General features: G+C 41.7%; 1 protein-coding gene across 1 annotated transcript in view; it reads left to right on the forward strand.

The window, feature by feature from the left end:
* LOC140494751 (insulin receptor-like) overlaps window positions 1-18,269 on the forward strand; it is a 260,114-nt gene that overhangs the window by 39,848 nt on the left and 201,997 nt on the right. The window contains exon 2 of the mRNA XM_072594310.1: window positions 2,657-3,205. Within this exon, the coding sequence (XP_072450411.1) occupies window positions 2,657-3,205 (549 nt within the window). The remainder of the gene's footprint in view (window positions 1-2,656; window positions 3,206-18,269) is intronic.

Consider the following 18,269-nt stretch of genomic DNA (forward strand, 5'->3'; position numbering starts at 1 on the left):
AATGCCAAAGACTTCTCATGTCCACTCCTGGCTCCTCTTAGCTCTCTCTTTAGGTCCTTCCTGGTTAACCTGTGCCCTAACTGAGCCTGCAAATCTCATCTTTACATAAACCTCCTCCTTCCTCTTGACAAAAGATTCAACTTGTTTCGTAAACCACGCTCCCTCGCTTGACCACCTTCTTCCCTGCCTGACAGGTACATACTTATCATGGACATGCAGGAGCTGTTCATTGAACAAGCTCCACATTTCAATTGTGCTCATCCCCTGCAGTTTCCTTTCCCATCCTGTGCATCTTAAATCTTGCCTAATCGCATCATAATTGCCTTTCCCCCAGCTTTAACTTTTGCTCTGTAGTATGTATCTATCCCTTTCCATCACTAAAATAAACTCAACTGAATTGTTGTCACTATCACCAAAGTGCTCACCTACCTCCAAATCTAACACCTGGCCATGTTCATTACCCAGTACCAAATCCAGTGTGGCCTTGCCTTTTGCTGGCTTATCTACATCCTGTGTCAGGAAACCCTCCTGCACACATTGGACGAAAACTGACCCATCTAAAGTACTTGAACTGGAGGGTTTCCAGTCAATATTTGGAATGTTAAAGGCCCCCATAACAAGTACCCTGTCACTCTTGCTCCTATCCAGAATCATCTTTGCAATCCTTTCTTCTACATCTCTGGAGCTTTTCGGACGCCTACAGAAAACACCAAAAAGGTTGACCTCTCTTTTCTAGTTTCTAATCTCAGCCCATACTACCTCAGTGGACGAGTCCTCATCAATTGTTCTTTCTGCAACTGTAATACTGTCCTTGACTAACAATGCCACATGTTCCACCCCCCCCCCCCCTTATCACCTTCCCTGTTCTTACTGAAACATCTAAACCCTGGAACCTGCAACAACCATTCCTATCCCTGCTCTATCCATGTCTCTGAAATCCCCACAATATCGAAGCCCCTGGTACCAACCCATGCTGCAAGTTCACCCACCTTATTCCAAATATTCATGGTGTTGAAGTAAGCACACTTCAAACTGCCTTCCGATACACTCCTGCGATCTTGAAACCTTATTTATGACCTCACTACTCTCAACCTCCTGTACAATGGAGCTACAATTTGGGTTCCCATCTCCCCTGCTGAATTAGTTTAAACTCTCCCGAAGAGCATTAACAAATATTCCCCCCAGGCTATTGATACCCCTCTGGTTCAGGTGCAGACCATCTCGTTTGTAGAGGTCCCACCTACCTCAGAATGACCCCAAATTATTCAGGTATCTGAATCCCTCCCTCCTGCACCATCCCTGTAGCCACATGTCCAACTGCGCTCTCTCTCTCCCTCTCCCTCTCTCTCTCCCCCTCTCTCTCTCTCCCCCTCTCTCTCTCTCTCTCTCTCTCTCTCTCTCTCTCTCTCTCTCTCTCTCTCTCTCTCTCTCTCTCTCTCTCTCTCTCTCTCTCCCAATTCCTCTTTCTCCCTATTTGGTTCATATCCCTCTAAACCCTTCCTATTTATATATCTATCCAGATGCCTTTTTTGTACCAGCCTCCAGCACTTCGTCTGCATGAAAAGTTGCCCTTGGGTCCCCTTTAAATCTTTCCCCTTTCAGCTCAAATCTATGCCCTCTAATTTTAGACTCCCCTACCTCTGGGAAAAGACCTTGTCTATTTATCCTGTTCATGCCCCTCATGATTTTATAAACCTCTGAGGTCACCCCTCAGCCTCCGATGCTCCAGGGAAAACAGCCCCAGCCTGTTCAACCTCTCCCTATAGCTCAAACCCTCCAACCCTGGCAACATCCTTGTAAATCTTTTCTGAACCCTTTCAAGTTTCACAACATCCTTCCTAAAGCAGGGAGACCAGAATTGTACACAGTATACTAAAAATGATCTAACCAATGTCCAGTATGGCCACAACATGACTTCCCAACTCCTGTCTTTTTTGGTCAGAGAATTGAATACAAGTGTACCAAACGCCTTCTTCACTATCCTATCTACCTGTGACTCCACTTTCAAGGAGCTATGAACCTGCACTCCAGGGTCTCTTTGTTCAGCAAAACTTCCCTTTTCCTCGATTTTAAGTACTTCTATCATGGGTATCTGTGCTTTTAGCTGCCTGGACCTTGCTCTGTAATCTTCTTCCGAAACCTGTCGTCCACTCTCACCTCATTCATGGTGCTCCTTAAGACATACCTCTGCCTAAACCTTTAGACACCGATATTGAATTTGCTGATGTGACTTGGTATTGCATTTTGTTAATAATTGCTTTTGTGAAGCTCCTTGGCACATTCACCTATGTTAAATGTGCTATGTCAGTGAAAATTGCTTGTGTTGAAAGTATGTTTTAAAAAGAATATTTTTAGTTGTAGCTGCTTTGATCGGTAATTTTCCTCTCAAACATGGTTAGCAACACCAGCGCAGAAGCAAACCAGATTAATTTTGCCTGCTCTGTCAACTGTTGGCAATAGAACGCTTTATTTTGTTAATTCTAATTCCCTATTTTCCCATCGTAAATTTCTGTAGAAATTTCTTGAAGGAGTAGAACCTCAGATTTAATATGAGTTGTTGATTTTTTTTATTGTGTATGAAACAATGGTTTTATGCTGTGCATTGTTTCACATTGCCATAAGCATTGACCTTCTCCCCTCTTCTTTTCCTCCACAGTTTGTCAAAGCATAGACATTCGAAACAACATTACACACTTGCAGCAGCTGAGAAACTGCACCGTCATCGAGGGAAATCTGCAGATCCTGCTGATGTTTGGCACCAAAACCGAGGATTTTCGTGGTCTGAGCTTCCCAGAGCTCACAATGATCACAGAGTACCTGCTCCTTTTCCGCGTCTATGGCCTGGAGAGCTTGAAAGATCTCTTCCCGAACTTGACTGTGATCCGTGGGACAAGGCTTTTCTTCAACTATGCTCTGGTGATCTTTGAGATGCTGCATTTCAAAGAGATTGGTCTGTACAACCTGGTGAACATCACCCGGGGTGCAGTGAGGATTGAGAAAAACCCAGAGCTCTGCTACCTCTCCACCCTTGACTGGTCGAAGATTCTGGACTCAGTGGAGGACAATTACATAAAGTCCAATAAAGACGACAGAGAGTGCGGTGACGTGTGTCCAGGTGCCTTGAGAGGGAAAAGCAACTGTCCCCAGACGGTATTCAATGATCAGTTTAACCATCGATGTTGGACAAGTGAACACTGCCAAAGAGGTAGGCTGACATGACTAAATCTAAGGGTTTAGATTAGAGTGGTGCTGGAAAAGCACAGCAGTTCAGACAGCATCCGAGGACCAGTAAAATCTAAAATCAGTTGGTTACAAAAGGATGCTTCAAAACATCTCTCTATTTACTCCCTTCTCTTCTGAAGGTGTTGGGCTTACAGCAGGATTTCCCAACCTGAGTCCCCGACCCCCTCCCCTCCCCTACTGAGGTCACTAACTTGGAGGCAGAAGTGGCTGATGTGCAGCTAAGTCTGCTTTCCGATGTCTGCGAAGCCTCATTAAATCTTCATGATTTTATTCAGCTGCTAGGTGTGGCCTAATGGACTGCTCTGTGAGACCCGGTTGCTGCTGCAGAACATTTTGAACATAGAACATTGAATGTTACAGTGCCTTACAGGCCCTTCAGCCCTCGATGTTGCGCCGACCTGTGAGAAAAAGCCTGTGTCCGTAGATTTTTTTTTCTCTCTCTCGAGAAATCGTGTCTCTTTTTCAGCTCTCCTCATACTCAACCCCTGAAACCTTCCGTTACTTGACAATTGTTATACTTCACCTCCAAATAAGACTTTCTCTGATGGCTCATAAAGTTTGAAGTTTTCAAGATGAGGTTTCACTGGGAGAGATTTTGGGAAGCTCTGGGTTACAATATTCCAGACAACACCTTCAATATTCCCACCTCCATGCATATGGTTGCATTATTTGGCAAGGCTTAGTTTTCTTTGACTGAGCTCTCTGATTTCTGCGCCTAAAGTGACTGATAAAGTGGCTTAGGCTAAGAATTTGTTGTTTAAGCGTATCAAAGGGTATGGGTAAATGGTGAGCATGGGGAAAGGGAATTTGAAAGGCTGTGTGTCAGTCATGATGTAATTCTGAATTTTGGAATGAGTGAACAGATCAGATTCTGCACCACTGCACACTACCAACATGGTGTGTGTGGGTCCAGGTAGCCTCATGTGGACAAGCTGTTCCACTGCTGAAGGCATCACAGCTGACCATGTTGCTCCACTCTCCCGTGGTGGCACTTTCCAGCTGGGTTCAGTCGGCAGTGATCAAGAATGGTTATGATATTTGCTCATTTCCTGTCCAGCATTGAGCTGTTAGAATCAGGGTGAAGCTAATGTACTGTGACTGATAGAAGTTTGATTACTTTGCAATTAATGTAACTGGTCCTTTCACTGAGCTGATTAAAAAGTAATGGCTGATGTATGTTTGTTGCTTTGCCCACTGCATGTGGGAAACTAGAGATGGAACCCGCGGAGATGGGGTTGTGGTGCTCTCTGTTTAATTCAGCACCTTATGTAAAGTGGAAAAATTGTTATCTCCATTTCAGATTTTGGTGGATCTTACTACTTATACATGTGTGCGTGTATGTAGTGTGCTCCACTGATGTGAGTTTGTTTTCATTTGCAGCCTTTGCTAAACACAAGATAAGCATTTGCATCCCAAATGTTTCATATTAGCAGCACTGGGATTTCAAATTGAAATGGAAGAACTCAAAAGATATACATTGGTCTTATGTAATTATAGTTTGCGTGAAAGAAAAGAAATTATTGTGTATTACTTCCTTTCACATTTTTAGAACATTCCAGAACCCCATAAATTATTTTTAAAGTGTATGGTAAAGCTGCCATAATTAACCTGAGGGTCGCCATCCCGGTAAAAAAATAATGCTGGTGACCCAGGGAGCAAGATCCCACAAAAGAAATGAGTTAAATGACTGCTTAATTTTTTTTGGCAATTTCAAATAATGTGAATTGGTCTTATACATTCACTCAAGGAAATAGAAGAGTTTGCTCCTGATAATTATTCAGTGTTTAGTCTCATTTGCAATTTCTCTGATGTGGAACGGTTTGTGCTTGTATGCAGCAAGGCTTGACAAAATATCTTTTGTGCCTGGAAATAATCACCTCTGACATCAGAAAGCATAACATTTGGTGATTTATCAATTGGGGTGTCCCCTTCCTTAAGCATTCTGAGGCCACCAAAAAACCTAACTGGACTATCTCAAAAATGCCATGGTGACTGCAGATGAAACATTTTATATTCTGTGGTGACTGTAGCTTCTGAATCCCCAAAGACTATCCATCAGCTACAAGACGTAAGTCAGGAGAATGGTGGAATACTACTCTCTTGCGTGGGTGAGTTCAGCTCCAACCACATTCAAGAAACTTGACACCATCCAGGACAAAGGAGTCAGCTTTATTGGCACCATCTCAACAGACATTTGCTCCCTCCATAACCAACGCTCAGTAGTAACAGTCTCTGCTATCTGGTAAGGTGCACTGAAGAAATTCACCAAGATTTTTGAGACAGCACCCTCGAAACCCAGGACCACAGTTACCTGTGGAAAAGGGCAGCAGATATGTGGGACCACCGTCAACACAGCATCCTGTCTTGGAAATATATTACCATTCCTTTGGTGTCACTGGGTCGAAATGTGGATGTGCCTACATACCAAGGACTGCAGCTGTTCAAATGGGCAGCTTATTAGCACCACCTCCAGGGCAGTTAGAGTTTGGCATTAAATAATGGCCTAGCCAGTGATGCCCACATCAAGGGGAAAAAAGGCACAAGTCCAGAGTGTGATAGAGTACTGTCAGTGGGCTTTGGTGTTTGCAGCTCCAACAACACTCAAGAAACATGGCTTCATCCAGGACAAAACAGGCTGCCTCCAGTCTCATAAGCTGCCCCCATTACCAGGGCATTGTGACTACAGAACAGTGCAGCAAGGCTTCCTGGACAGCACCTTTCAAAGTTGCATGTTCTTCCACCTGTAATTCAAGGGCAGTAGTAAGGTGCATTAGTAAATTCACACTTTCACTTTCCTTTCCAATCCACATTGAAATTAGACATAGGACATCATTCCATTGCCATTGCTAGGTTGAAATCCTGAGAGCATTATCACCAAAGAGAACATAGTAGTCTGAGAAAGCCCACTATTGTATCCAGACTTGTGCAAACCAGCCTTCCTTCCATTGACTCTGTCTACACTTCCCACTGTCTTGGGAAAGCAGCCAATGTAATTAAAGACTCCTCCCATCCCAGTTATACTCTCTTCCATCAAGCAGAAGACACAAAAGTTTGTAAACATGTCCCAACAGTTGTAAGAACAGCTTCCTTCTCTCTATTATCAGACTTACTGAACAGGTCTCTACTATATTAGAGCTGATCTTTCTCTGCACTGTCGCTGTAGCTGTAGCACTATATTCTGCATTCTGTTCTATTACCCTGACGTACGTACTTAATGTTTGATTTGTCTGGTTAGCACGCAAAACAATACTTTTTGCTATGACAATAGGGAATGGGCTTGGGTGAGATACTCTTTGGAGGGTCGGTGTGGACTTGTTGGGCCGAAGGGCCTGTTTCTACACTGTGGGGATTCTATTCTATTCTATTCTAAAAATCAAAAACAGAAGGCTGGACAATAAATTCTGGCCTTACAAGTTAAACAGCCCAAGACCGTTTTATAAAGCATCTGAAGTCTAGTCTGAGATAGCTCATTTTCTCCCACGCAGCAATCCCTTGTCTCACATTTCAGTTTTGCACTTGAGTTGCACACTCAAAAGTTGCTTCAAGGGAGCTTCAACCAATGACCTTTTGGGTTTGGGTAGAGCACCACTGACCATTCTGACTGTTTGCTGTAGCAGTTTTATGGACCGTCTGTCGATAGTGTGTGACAGCACTGTCAGCGTTGTCTTGCTGCAAAATAGTTGCCTTGGCAACGCAGAAATGACGGCGTGAGTCTGGATATTATGAGTCCATCAGAGCCCAGCAGCATCGGTCTTTTGCTGTCCAGGTAGCTGCCCCATGCCACTTGTCCTGAATGCGCAGTGACGTGCAGCTGTGTGGTGCCAAGTTGAGTTTACACGTACAGTCTTGGCCCCTGCTGAGCACGCATAAACTTTAGCTGAGCTTTTTGTTTCGAAAGAGAGTCCATATTTATAAGAGTGATTGCGTTCTGTCTCTGTTTTGATGTTTAACCAAAATAGATCACAGGTCCTGAGATGGAGACAGGACCAGAATCCTGCAGAAAGTTTCATATGTGTCACTCGTGATTCACATGTGCTGCTGTGTAGGCCCTCAATTTTTTTTTAAGTGGGCACTTGATACAGTATTCGAAGGGAGGTGGTAATGGAGAACTAACAAATGCTTCTCCTTGTATGACCTGTTGCTTGTGAGCCCACTGTGCAACTCCCCCCTCCAGCCTCTGGTAACAACTTATTGCGCAAGGCTCTGGCTGGGAGAGAAACTGTTGTTCCACATTGGCCCACGTGATTTCTAGCATGTTTTTCAGTCAGTGAGGTTTATGTAACCATATAATAATGTGTTCAACTGATGGGCTAGTTTTTTTTTGAAGCCACGTATATAGCTTGAATAGTGCATAATGAATAGACCATGGAGGAGGGGAAGGCTGCCTGACAACAAAGGAAATTAAAGGCAGATTATCCATGTGCAGTCAATTAAAGCCATGTTGCTTTATTTGCTATTGACAGTATTGAACTAGTAAATTCTTTTAATCATGCTACAGCCGTAGTTATGTTTCAGATTTCTTCTTTGTTTTTCTCTGGGTGGAGATTAAGCACAAGTTTAAAAAAATACATTTTTTATGTTGGAAATCACTAGAATTCCTAAAATGCTTAAGAGAGTGGGGTCTCCCTTGAAACTGTAGCCCTGAATCTGGTGTTAGTTGCTGTTTGTGTTTCCTTGCAACCTGAAAGTCCACTGCAGTGCCACAGGATCAAGCTGTAGTGTGAGAGAACTGAGCGAGTTGTGCCCTGTTCCAGTTTGCATATATCTTTAGCTCAGTTTTTATGCTTATTTCTGACTTTGAATATGACCACTTTTTTCTAGGCGTGAGGTTTGGATGGGAAGAAAGACCGCTCCCCCAAAGAGGCCAGGCGGATTGCTTAAAACCTGACAATCCTATGTCAAATTAGTGCTGTATGCAGTGCCAGAGGGAGCCTTTGTGTGTGTGTGTGTGTGTGTGTGTGTGTGTGTGTGTGTGTGTGTCTGTCTCTGCTTGCCTGTCCCTCTGTCCCTCTGTCACTAAAGGGAGAAACAGATCAGGGCGTGGCTCCAAAGTTACATTGACATTTATGCCATTAATTTGTAGAGTGCACGGTTAACATATAACTGCAACCATAATCATTAAGCACTCCACTAGCACAGAATGTAAGAGCATTAGGTGGCCTTTTGCTGAACAGGCAGCATAGAAAACATCTCTTATTGCAACAGGTAAAATGGTCTGAATAAGGCTGTGACATTTCAGTTGCACAGAAAACGAAATGGAAGTTGTGCCAGACTTGAACTGGGTAAGTGGATGGCATTGGCTGTCGGTATTTTTTAAACTGCAGTTCTGGTATCCTGCCACAGCACTATCAGCCAATTAACACCAGCAGTTATACAGTTAACTGTTCTTCAGCTGTTTTATTCCCCCTTCACCATTTTGTGGAGGTGTCAGACCATCACATTGATGGCACAATGTCGTTCCCACATGTTGCTTCCATTTGTAGCTCACCTCCTGGCTTTTTTATTGTATGCAATAAGTTTCCTTTGTTACAAACTTCTCATTTTTCAATCGGAGGATGATATTAAAAAAACCTGAGATTCTGTAATGTCTCTGAAAATTCAAAATGCTTCATATGCTACCATTTACTTACGAATTCTGTGATTGCTGTTGCGTAGGCAGACACGGCAGCCATTTTGTGCACAGCTCCATACCAAAAACAGCAATGAGATGAATGACTTGATCTGTTTCTAGTGGTGTTGGCTGATGAAAGAATGTGTGGCCAGAGCGCCTGGAAATCCCTCTTGCTCCTTTTGAGAAAAAAAATGCCAACAGGATGATCAGCATTCACCTGAATCAACCGGAATAGACAGATGGGGCCCCAGAGAATAGTCTCTCGTCTGACGACGGCACGCAAGGCAGCAAGAAATACATCAGAGTTGCACTGGGTTACTTGGTGCTTTGCACTTTATATGTTCTTTGAGCCTAAGTGGGTACTCATTTTACAGAATGAGCAGTTTACTATGCTGTTTGGGTAAAGCGTTATTTATTGCTTGTTTGCAGTGGAGGTTAGTATTGATGCCTGTCTGTTAGCTGGCCAACATTTATGATTGGTTTACCATAAATGAAAGCACCAGCAGCTTTATTTTCTCTTCATTGTTGGGCTGATGGTTGTTCGTGGGGCGATTCCAGACACCCTGGGTATTGGTTTTAAGAAAAAGCTCTCTCTTTGCAGTCTATGAAACAAAGACTCATATTACATTAGTAAAACATTTCCCAAGTTTAAGTAGCGTAGTATACTGAAATTTTAATCTTATATGAATTAATAATGCAATTTTTTTTTAGTGTTACAATAAAACTTATCAAGAGCAAAGGTATGAGTGGCAACCATTTATACTTTAAGGTTGCAAAGCTGGTTCTCCAGAAGGGACTCTGTGCATGCTTTCTGAGTAGAGGTTGCTTACTGGGTAATTGATAATTTTATGACAATGCATTCATTGTTTCTATGTTAAAGTCTCGGAACTCCCCGTCTGTCAGCTTTTTCAGTGGATCCTTCACTGTTGCAGATCATGTTGTGAAAAGAGAGGGACATCTTCTCTTAAGCAACAAGAAATAAATCTCAATGAAGTACATGAGTTTCAAGAAAATAATGCAGTCAGGAATATTTGTGATCTCCAAAGTTTTTCTTTAGAAAAAAATACAACTCAACGTTATTAATGGAGACAAAGCAGAGTTAGCATTTCCAGTTCAGTGACCCTTCTTCAGAACCCAACTCTGAAGAAGAGTTACTGAATCCAAAATGTTAACTGTGCTTTCTCTGCTGCCAGATCTACTGAGTTTTCCCTGCAATTTCTGTTTTTGTTTCTGATTTCCAGCACCTACAGTTCTTTTGATTTTATTTTTCAATATTATTAATGCCCAGCAAATCAATGTCACCTGTCTGAACAGCTTCACCTCAGACCAGAATTGAAGTAGATCTCAAGCTACTTTGCTCCTTGGTCTGATTAGAAACTACATTGCAATGATGCACATAATGTTGTCTTGGTCAGTTGAGTTGAAAAGCGTGGCACTGGAAAAACGCAGCAGGCCAGACAGCATCCAAGGAGCAGGAGAGTCGACATTTCAGGTATAAGTCCTTCATCAGGAATTTAAAAATATAATTCAACATTACTAACAGAGAGAAAGCAGAGTTAACATTTCCAGTCCAGTGATCCTTATTCAGAGCTCAATTCTGAAGAAGAGTTATAGAGTCATAGAGATGTACAGCATGGAAACAGACCCTTTGGTCCAACCAGATATCCCAACCCAATCTAGTCCCACCTGCCAGCACCTGGCTAATATCCCTCCAAATCCTTCCTATTCATATACCCATCCAAATGCCTTTTACATGTTGCCATTGTACCAGCCTGCACCACTTCCTCTGGCAGCTCATTCCATGCATGTACCACCCTCTGCGTGAAAACGTTGCCCCTTAGGTTTCTTTTGTACTTTTCCCCTCTCACCCTAAACCTATGCCCTTTAGTTCTGGACTCCTTGACCCCAGGGAAAAGACCTTGTCTATTTATCCTATCCATGCCCCTCATAATTTTGTAAACCTCTATAAGGTCACCCCTCAGCCTCCGATGCTCCAGGGAAAACAGCCCCAGCCTGTTACTCAATCCAAAATGTTAACTATGCTTTCTCTGCTGCCAGAACATTCCTGCTGATGGGCTTATGCCCGAAATGTCGACTCTCCTGCTCCTCGGATGCTGTCTGACCTGCTGTACTTTTCCAGTGCCACCCGTTTTGACTCAACTCGCCAAGCCAACACTGTGCATCGTTGCAGTGTAGTTACTTATCAGACCAAGGACACTCCAGCATTCTGCAGTCCTCACTTTCCCTTCTCAGGTCAGTTGAGTGACTTGTTGATTGGATGGCCAAGGTTTGTGAAGAAAGGAGAGATTTGGAAAGGCAAAGAATAAAGCAAGAAACTAAATAGAAATAGGAACTTTGCAGAGATATCAAAAATGAAGTAGATGAAGAGCCCAGATTGAGAATGTCAAGAAAAAACAGTATGGGAAGGCAATGTAACGGTAATGTTGCTGAACTAGTAATCCAGAACCCCAGATTCATGTTTTGGAGATGTGTTCGAATCACACCATGGCAGATGGTGAAATTGGAATTTAATTAAAAAAAAATTTGGAATGAAAGGGCGAGCCTAATGGCAATTTTGTCGATTGTTGTAAAAACATGTCTGGTTCACTAATGTCCGTTTAGGGTAGGAAATGCACTGTCTTTACCTGGTCTGTCCTACATGTGATTCCAGACCCACAGCAATGTAGTTGACTCTTTAACTGCCTGCAGGTCAGTTAGGGATGGGTAACAAACATTGGCCTAGCTAACAATCTCCTAATTCTAATGAACAATGAAGTAAAAATATATGATTGACATTTTGGTGGATTAGAGTTTGGGATTCTGGGAGAAGTGAGTGGAGCAGCTCTAGTAGCATAAGTGGTGATTTTTATTAGTTGAAACTGCCTCCATTGTATCCAAAAGCTCAAAATAAACAATTTAGGTATTTTGCTGCTTATGAAATCTTCACTGTTGAACAGATGATGATATTAAATGCACCTTCGACACCTCCAGTGATGTGCAGAGATTGCTTATAGCTGGTTTGAGTTGCTTGTTTGTTTGTAGAATTATGTTCTTCTGCATTTCCAGCACACTCCTTCAGCATACATTGCCACACTCTATTATTGACTTGCTATTCTCAATGATTATAAGCCTTATGCAGTAAACTGTTAGCCATTTTGATTTATTCGAAGATGGTTAGTTAATGTTCCTCCTCATAGTCGCTAACATGATTTATTGAAGAATTACCTGAATATTTAATTACTTGAAGGGAAGTTGTGAGATGGAGAAAACGAGGACTGCAGATGCTGGAAGTCAGAGTTGATAAAATGTGGAGCTGAAAAGGCACAGCAGGTCAGACAGTTGTGAGACAGCCTACTTTTACAATTGCAATATTTAAAAAAAATGCTTTGGGATTCTGCAAGAAGAACTTTAGTAAGTTTAAAATAAAATTGAAGGCTGTCTTGCTCACTGAGCTCAAAAGTCCCAAGTTCAAGGATGCAGGTTATTTTAACTTGGGTCTGCCTCTGATTGGGATATACTTTTTCCCTCCAACACAAAAACTTGTCCTGTTTAAGTTTTGGTGCTTTCACTACAATGGCTTTCATTTACTGTAGTCATAGTCATAGAGATATTCAGCACAGAAACAGACCCTTTGGTGAGCAGTGATTCCTTTTTCGACTGGATTCTGGGATCTCATTCATGTTTTTATCTGCTTTGAATGGAAATCCGCCATGAAACTTGGCGTTAATAATTTTTGGTGTTACTTTCCTTTGTGTGGTCAGTTTTAAAACATGTACTTAATCATAGAATGGCCACCAAACATTCTTTTAGATTCTCAGGCATCCCAATTGTTGATAATAAATAGTTGCGACGATGCACAAAGTGTGCAACTCATTGGGGGCATCACTCCTTTTGAGTTAATGTGTCTTTATGTGAAGAATTTTGAGGAACTGAAAGAGACAAGTTGGCCATTTAGTGTCCTAGCTCCCATTACAAGCTCTCCAATTGGAAGAAGGAAGTGGCTACTTGCACAGTACCTATCCAGGTGTCACTGGAATACCAGTTGAAATCCATAAAATCTTGGGACTGAGGAATGGACAGCAATCTTCTAGTCTAGCATTTCTCCAAACTCCTTCCATTGAAGGGGACCCCTTTTTCAAATGAATTCAGAATCACTGATTCCTCCATCTAAGTTACAATACTGTTTAATGCTCATAAAGTGAAATGAGGCATTTGAAGGTTGTATTAATAATCCCTCCCTGATGACATGGTGGGCCTGCCCTACAGTGCACAGACAGTTCATGAAGGCGGCTTCTTGAGAACCATCACCTCCAGGGCAACTGGGAATGGGCAGTAAATTCTGTTCCAGCCAATGATGCCCACGTTCCAAAGAGTGAATAAAAAATAATATTTTACGTGAGTGGCTATTTACTGCCTGATATCAATGAGATGGGTGTGTCTGCTTCTGGCTGCAGAACCTGTCCGTCCTATTCAGGATTAGAAATTGCAGAGAATTTTGAGGAAAAGCAGACTGCAGTCCATGCACAAAGGGAGTAGGCAGGGGAACAGCAGGGAGGGAAGCAGAACAGGTACATTCTCTTTTCATTCATGGAATGTGGGTTGTCCAAACCCCCAAATTGCCTTTAAGAGGGTGATAGGGACCTGCCTTGAACGGTTGCAATTCATGGGGTGTAGATACACCTACAATGCTGTTAGGGAGGCTATTCCTGAATTTTGACCCTGTGACAGTGAAGAAATTGTCAATATATTTCCAAATTGGATGGTGTTTGACTTGCAGGTGGTGATAATCCCCTGGATCTGACACCCTTGGTTTCCAGGTGGTTGTAATTGTGAGTTTGGAAGGTATGTATGATTGCCCATCTCTGATTTACACTTTACCACAGTGCCCTATGATTCTGCCCAGTTCTAAGGCTGGATCCTTCCCTGTAAGGTCTCTGCTAACTCCAGTTTGATTGTTGTGGTCAGAGGTATAGCCGAGTGAGGAAGGTGAGAAGGGAGTGGATCTGACCGATATGGCGTGACTGTTTACACCTCTTTGTCCCAGATAAGCACATGGGAGAATTAAGGCAGTCCAAAATTGTTGATTATTTCTAAAACAAAAAAATTAAGAGGCAAGTTTCGTCAGGGAAAAAATTCTTGAAAGTTAATTGATATTTAGCTGGGATTACTTCATTTTTTCTTTAAAGGTTTGCAGTTTTGGCTTCAGTCAGTCAAATCTCTTGATGAATAATTAGAATTTGTGCAAATTCCCCTCCCTTAAATACAGCCATTGACTCAGTTCAGGCCAGTTAATTAAATCTGGTTGTGGTGAACCACAGTGTCTAAATAGCATGTCGGATTACATTAAAACAAACACAGTGATTCAAGTTTCACTGTAGAAACAGTTTTCAGATGCAGTGCCAGCACAATGGAAGAATGAAGTAGTTCTTTATAAAGAATTGCTTGTTATACCTTGTTTTGGGATGTGTGGCACAAGTTAGTTGTAACCACTGTGATGTTTTCCCCCAATTATTGGAGCATTTTTTTTTACAAGGTACAAATTGTGATCATTATTTTGCAGCATTTAAAAAGTCTCAAGATATTGTATGTAAGGCCTGCATAATTAAATTTTGTCCAGCATCCTCTGCCTGTGTGTGAGGTGGAGGCAAGCTCATTTAAGGTATGAGAAAGAACATTAGATATTTAGTCAAAGGAATGTGCAAAGGTTGTGGGGAGGGGTGGGGGAATGCACTTGATGCACTGCTCATATGGAGAGCAAGTCCAGAGACAATGGTTCAAATGGCCTCTTTTGATTGTATAATAACTGTAATTTTGCTATACTAGGAATTCATAAACTTTAATGTTTTGTCGGTATCATTTAAGGTGATTTTAGGCATTTTTCCAAATGTTTCTTTTTTTTAGGAAAAAATGTCTAAATATTTGTTCAATCAGAATCTCTACAGTTTCACTATTTACAGTGATAGAGACGTCCAGCACAAAACAGACCCTTCAGTGCAACTCATCCATGCTGACCAGATATCCTAACCCAATCGAGTCACTTTTGCTGCACTTGGCCCATATCCCACTAAACCCTTTGTATTCACATACCCATCCAGATACCTTATAAATGTTGTAATTGTACCAGCCTCCACCACTTCCTCTGGCAGCTCATTCCATACATGCACCGCCCTATGCATGAAAAAGTTGCCCCTTACATTACTTTTATATCTTTCCCCTCTCACCCTAAACTTGTGCGCTCTAATTCTGGACTCACCCCACCCCAGGGAGTCTACTTATCCTATCCATGCTCATGATTTTATAAACCTGTATGAGGTCACCCCTTAGCCTCAGACGCTCCAGGGAAAACAGCCCCAGCCTATTCAGCCGCTCTCTGTAGCTCAAATTCTCCAATTCTGGCAACATCCTTGCAAAGTTTCACAACATCCTTCTGATAGGAAAGAGACCAGAATTGCAGCGCAATATTCCAAAAGTGACCGAACTAATGTCCTGTAGAGCCACAACATGACCTCCCAACTCCTATATTCAATACTCTGACCAATAAAGGAAAGCATACCAAACACCTCCTTCACTATCAAAGCTACCTGCGACTCCACTTTCAAGGAACTATGAACCTACTCTCCAAGGTCTCTTTGTTCAACAACACTCCCTAGGACCTTACCATTCAGTGTATAAGTCCTGCTAAGATTTGCCTATCCAAAATGCAGCACCTCGCATTTATCTAAATTAAACTCCATCTGCCACTTCTCAACACATTGGCCCATCTGATCAAGATCATGTTGTACTCTCAGGTAACCTTCTTTGTTGTCACTACACTTCCAGTTTTGGTGTCTTCTGCAAAATTACTAACTATACCTCTTATGTTCACATCTAAATAATTTATATAAAATGAAGGAAAGTAGTGGACGCAGCACTGATCCTTGTGGCACTCCACTGGTCACAGGCCTCCAGTCTGAAAAGCAACCCTCCACCACCACCCTCTGTCTTCTACCTTTGAGCCAGTTCTTTATCCAAATAGCTAGTTCTCCCTGTATTCCACGAGATTTAACCTTGCCAACTAGTCTCCCATTGGGAACCTTGTTGAATGCCTTACTGAGGTCCATATAGATCACATCCACAACTCTGCCCTCATCAGACCTGTTTATTATTTTGTCAGAAAACTCAGTCAAGTTTTTGAGACATGATTTCCCATGTATAAAGCCAAGTATTTCTCCTGAATTACTCCTCTTTGCTTCAGTATGATGTATTTTGCCAGTACGAAGAAGCTGACTTTAAGCTTAAACCCAGAAGCCAAATTCAGGCAGACTACAACTGTTCTTTTTATTTGACTTGTTATCCCCTGACATGCGTGGCCAAATATGCAATTAAACCACATAATGATGTTCTTATCAATTGTACAAATCAGCTGGGCCACAGTTCAGTTTGTATCTGCTCATGCATTGTGAAATGTGTCAGATTTGGAATTGAGGATTAGTTTAAATGAGAGGGTAATCTAAATTAGGGGGAAAAGGGGAGTAAATCTCAAGAATTGAAGTGAATAAGTGGTTATTTAGAATGAGTTTCATTGACTTGTGCCAGATTGCGAGTGTGCAATTCCGAGTCAATTATTTTGACTAAAGCCCTATTTAAATATAAAAATGACAAGTTTATTTTTGTTGCTTCAACAAAAACAGCTGCTTACTCTTGTCCACAGAGATAGAAAGAAATCTGAATGCACAACCTATAGCCGTATGTGGATGAGGGTGTGTCTGAGTCACGTTTGTAGTTTGAAACGATTTAAATTATGCTGCCTTTTAGTATGATCTCACCCAACCTTCTCCTTTTTCTAAAAATGTTCAGTATTTTTACTGGAATTAACTGGATAAACAGTGTTGTGATTACAGCAAGACAAATCGTTAAGCCTTTTGGTTTTTGACCTTTTGCAGTGGAGTTAGATGTGCAGGCGATTAAATGCATGTTGAACATTTCCTAAAACAGATAGTAGCCTGTGTGGATGAACAATATTGGGTTCGGAGATGGCAGGCAAAATGATTTGGTATCTAGGTAGTCCAGTCAGAGTGTATTTCCCCAGTCTGGATGTTGTCACTATTTTTTGAAGATTTTAAAAATATGTCAGGAATCGCATGTAGATAGGATAGTGAAGAAGGCGTTTGGTATGCTTTCCTTTATTGGTCAGAATATTGAGTACAGGAGTTGGGAGGTCATGTTGCAGCTGTACAAGACATTAGTTAGGCCACTGTTGGAATATTGCGTGCAATTCTGGTCACCTTCCTATCGGAAAGAAACTTGAAAGGGTCCAGAAAAGATTTACAAGGATGTTGCCAGGGTGGGAGGATTTGAGCTATAGGAAGAGGCTGAACAGGCTGGGGCTGTTTTCCCTGGAGTGTCGGAGGTTGAGGGGTGACTTTATAGAGGTTTACAAAATGATGAGGGGCATGGATAGGATAAATAGACAAAGTCTTTTCCCTGGGGTGGGGGAGTGCAGAACTAGAGGGCATAGGTTTAGGGTGAGAGGGGAAAGATGTAAAAGAGACCTAAGGAGCAACTTTTTCACGCAGAGGGTGGTGCGTGTATGGAATGAGCTGCCAGAGAATGTGGTAGAGGCTGGTACAATTGCAATATTTAAGAGGCATTTGGATGGGTATATGAATAGGAAGAGTTTGGAGGGATATTGGCTGGGTACTGGCAGGTGGGACTAGATTGGGTTTGGATATCTGGTTGGCATGGACAGATTGGACCGAAGGTTCTGTTTCCATGCTATACACCTCTATGATTCTATGTCGTAAAAATATATGGAAAAGTATTGAGATTGTGATGTTGTAAAGTAACTGACCGGTTCAGAAGAATTGCTTTGAATTTTTGTTGATCATGTTTTGAATTTTGAAAAAAATTCTTCTAACTGTTGCTATGTTGTCTGTTGTAAATTGGACTCTTGCGTTTATTTTCTGAAAGCTTATTCAGGATCTTTAGTAAGAATGAAATCTCAAAGGGAGTATTCATTTGAGAATATTTGCTGTGGGGCATTAACCTTACATGTGGTAAACCCCTTGTGAAGTGAAACCTCTTAATCTTCATTTTATCCAGTTTGACTTCTCTTTTATATTGTGTCCCAAATTTGACTTTAATCCTTAAAGTTTCCTGTTATGGAAACTTCACATTATCAACGTTTTGTAAACTGGATTGAAAGTCTTTTGGAGCTTTTAGTTAATATTTCAATTTTTCAAAACTATTAATTTATTTTTTTATGGCTACATTTTTGATTTAATAAAATAATAGAGCGGTGTTACTGGCATGGAGTGAAACTTAAGTAAAAATTATACTTGTGTAATTGGAAAAGGATTGCAAACCTGTCAACAGGATTGAGTCTTGATTGTTGTGATCAAGCGAGTACAGTCAATTTGAAACCAGCAGGGAGGGG

The sequence above is a fragment of the Chiloscyllium punctatum genome, chromosome 24 (genome assembly GCF_047496795.1).
Source record: "Chiloscyllium punctatum isolate Juve2018m chromosome 24, sChiPun1.3, whole genome shotgun sequence".
Taxonomy (NCBI): domain Eukaryota; kingdom Metazoa; phylum Chordata; class Chondrichthyes; order Orectolobiformes; family Hemiscylliidae; genus Chiloscyllium; species Chiloscyllium punctatum.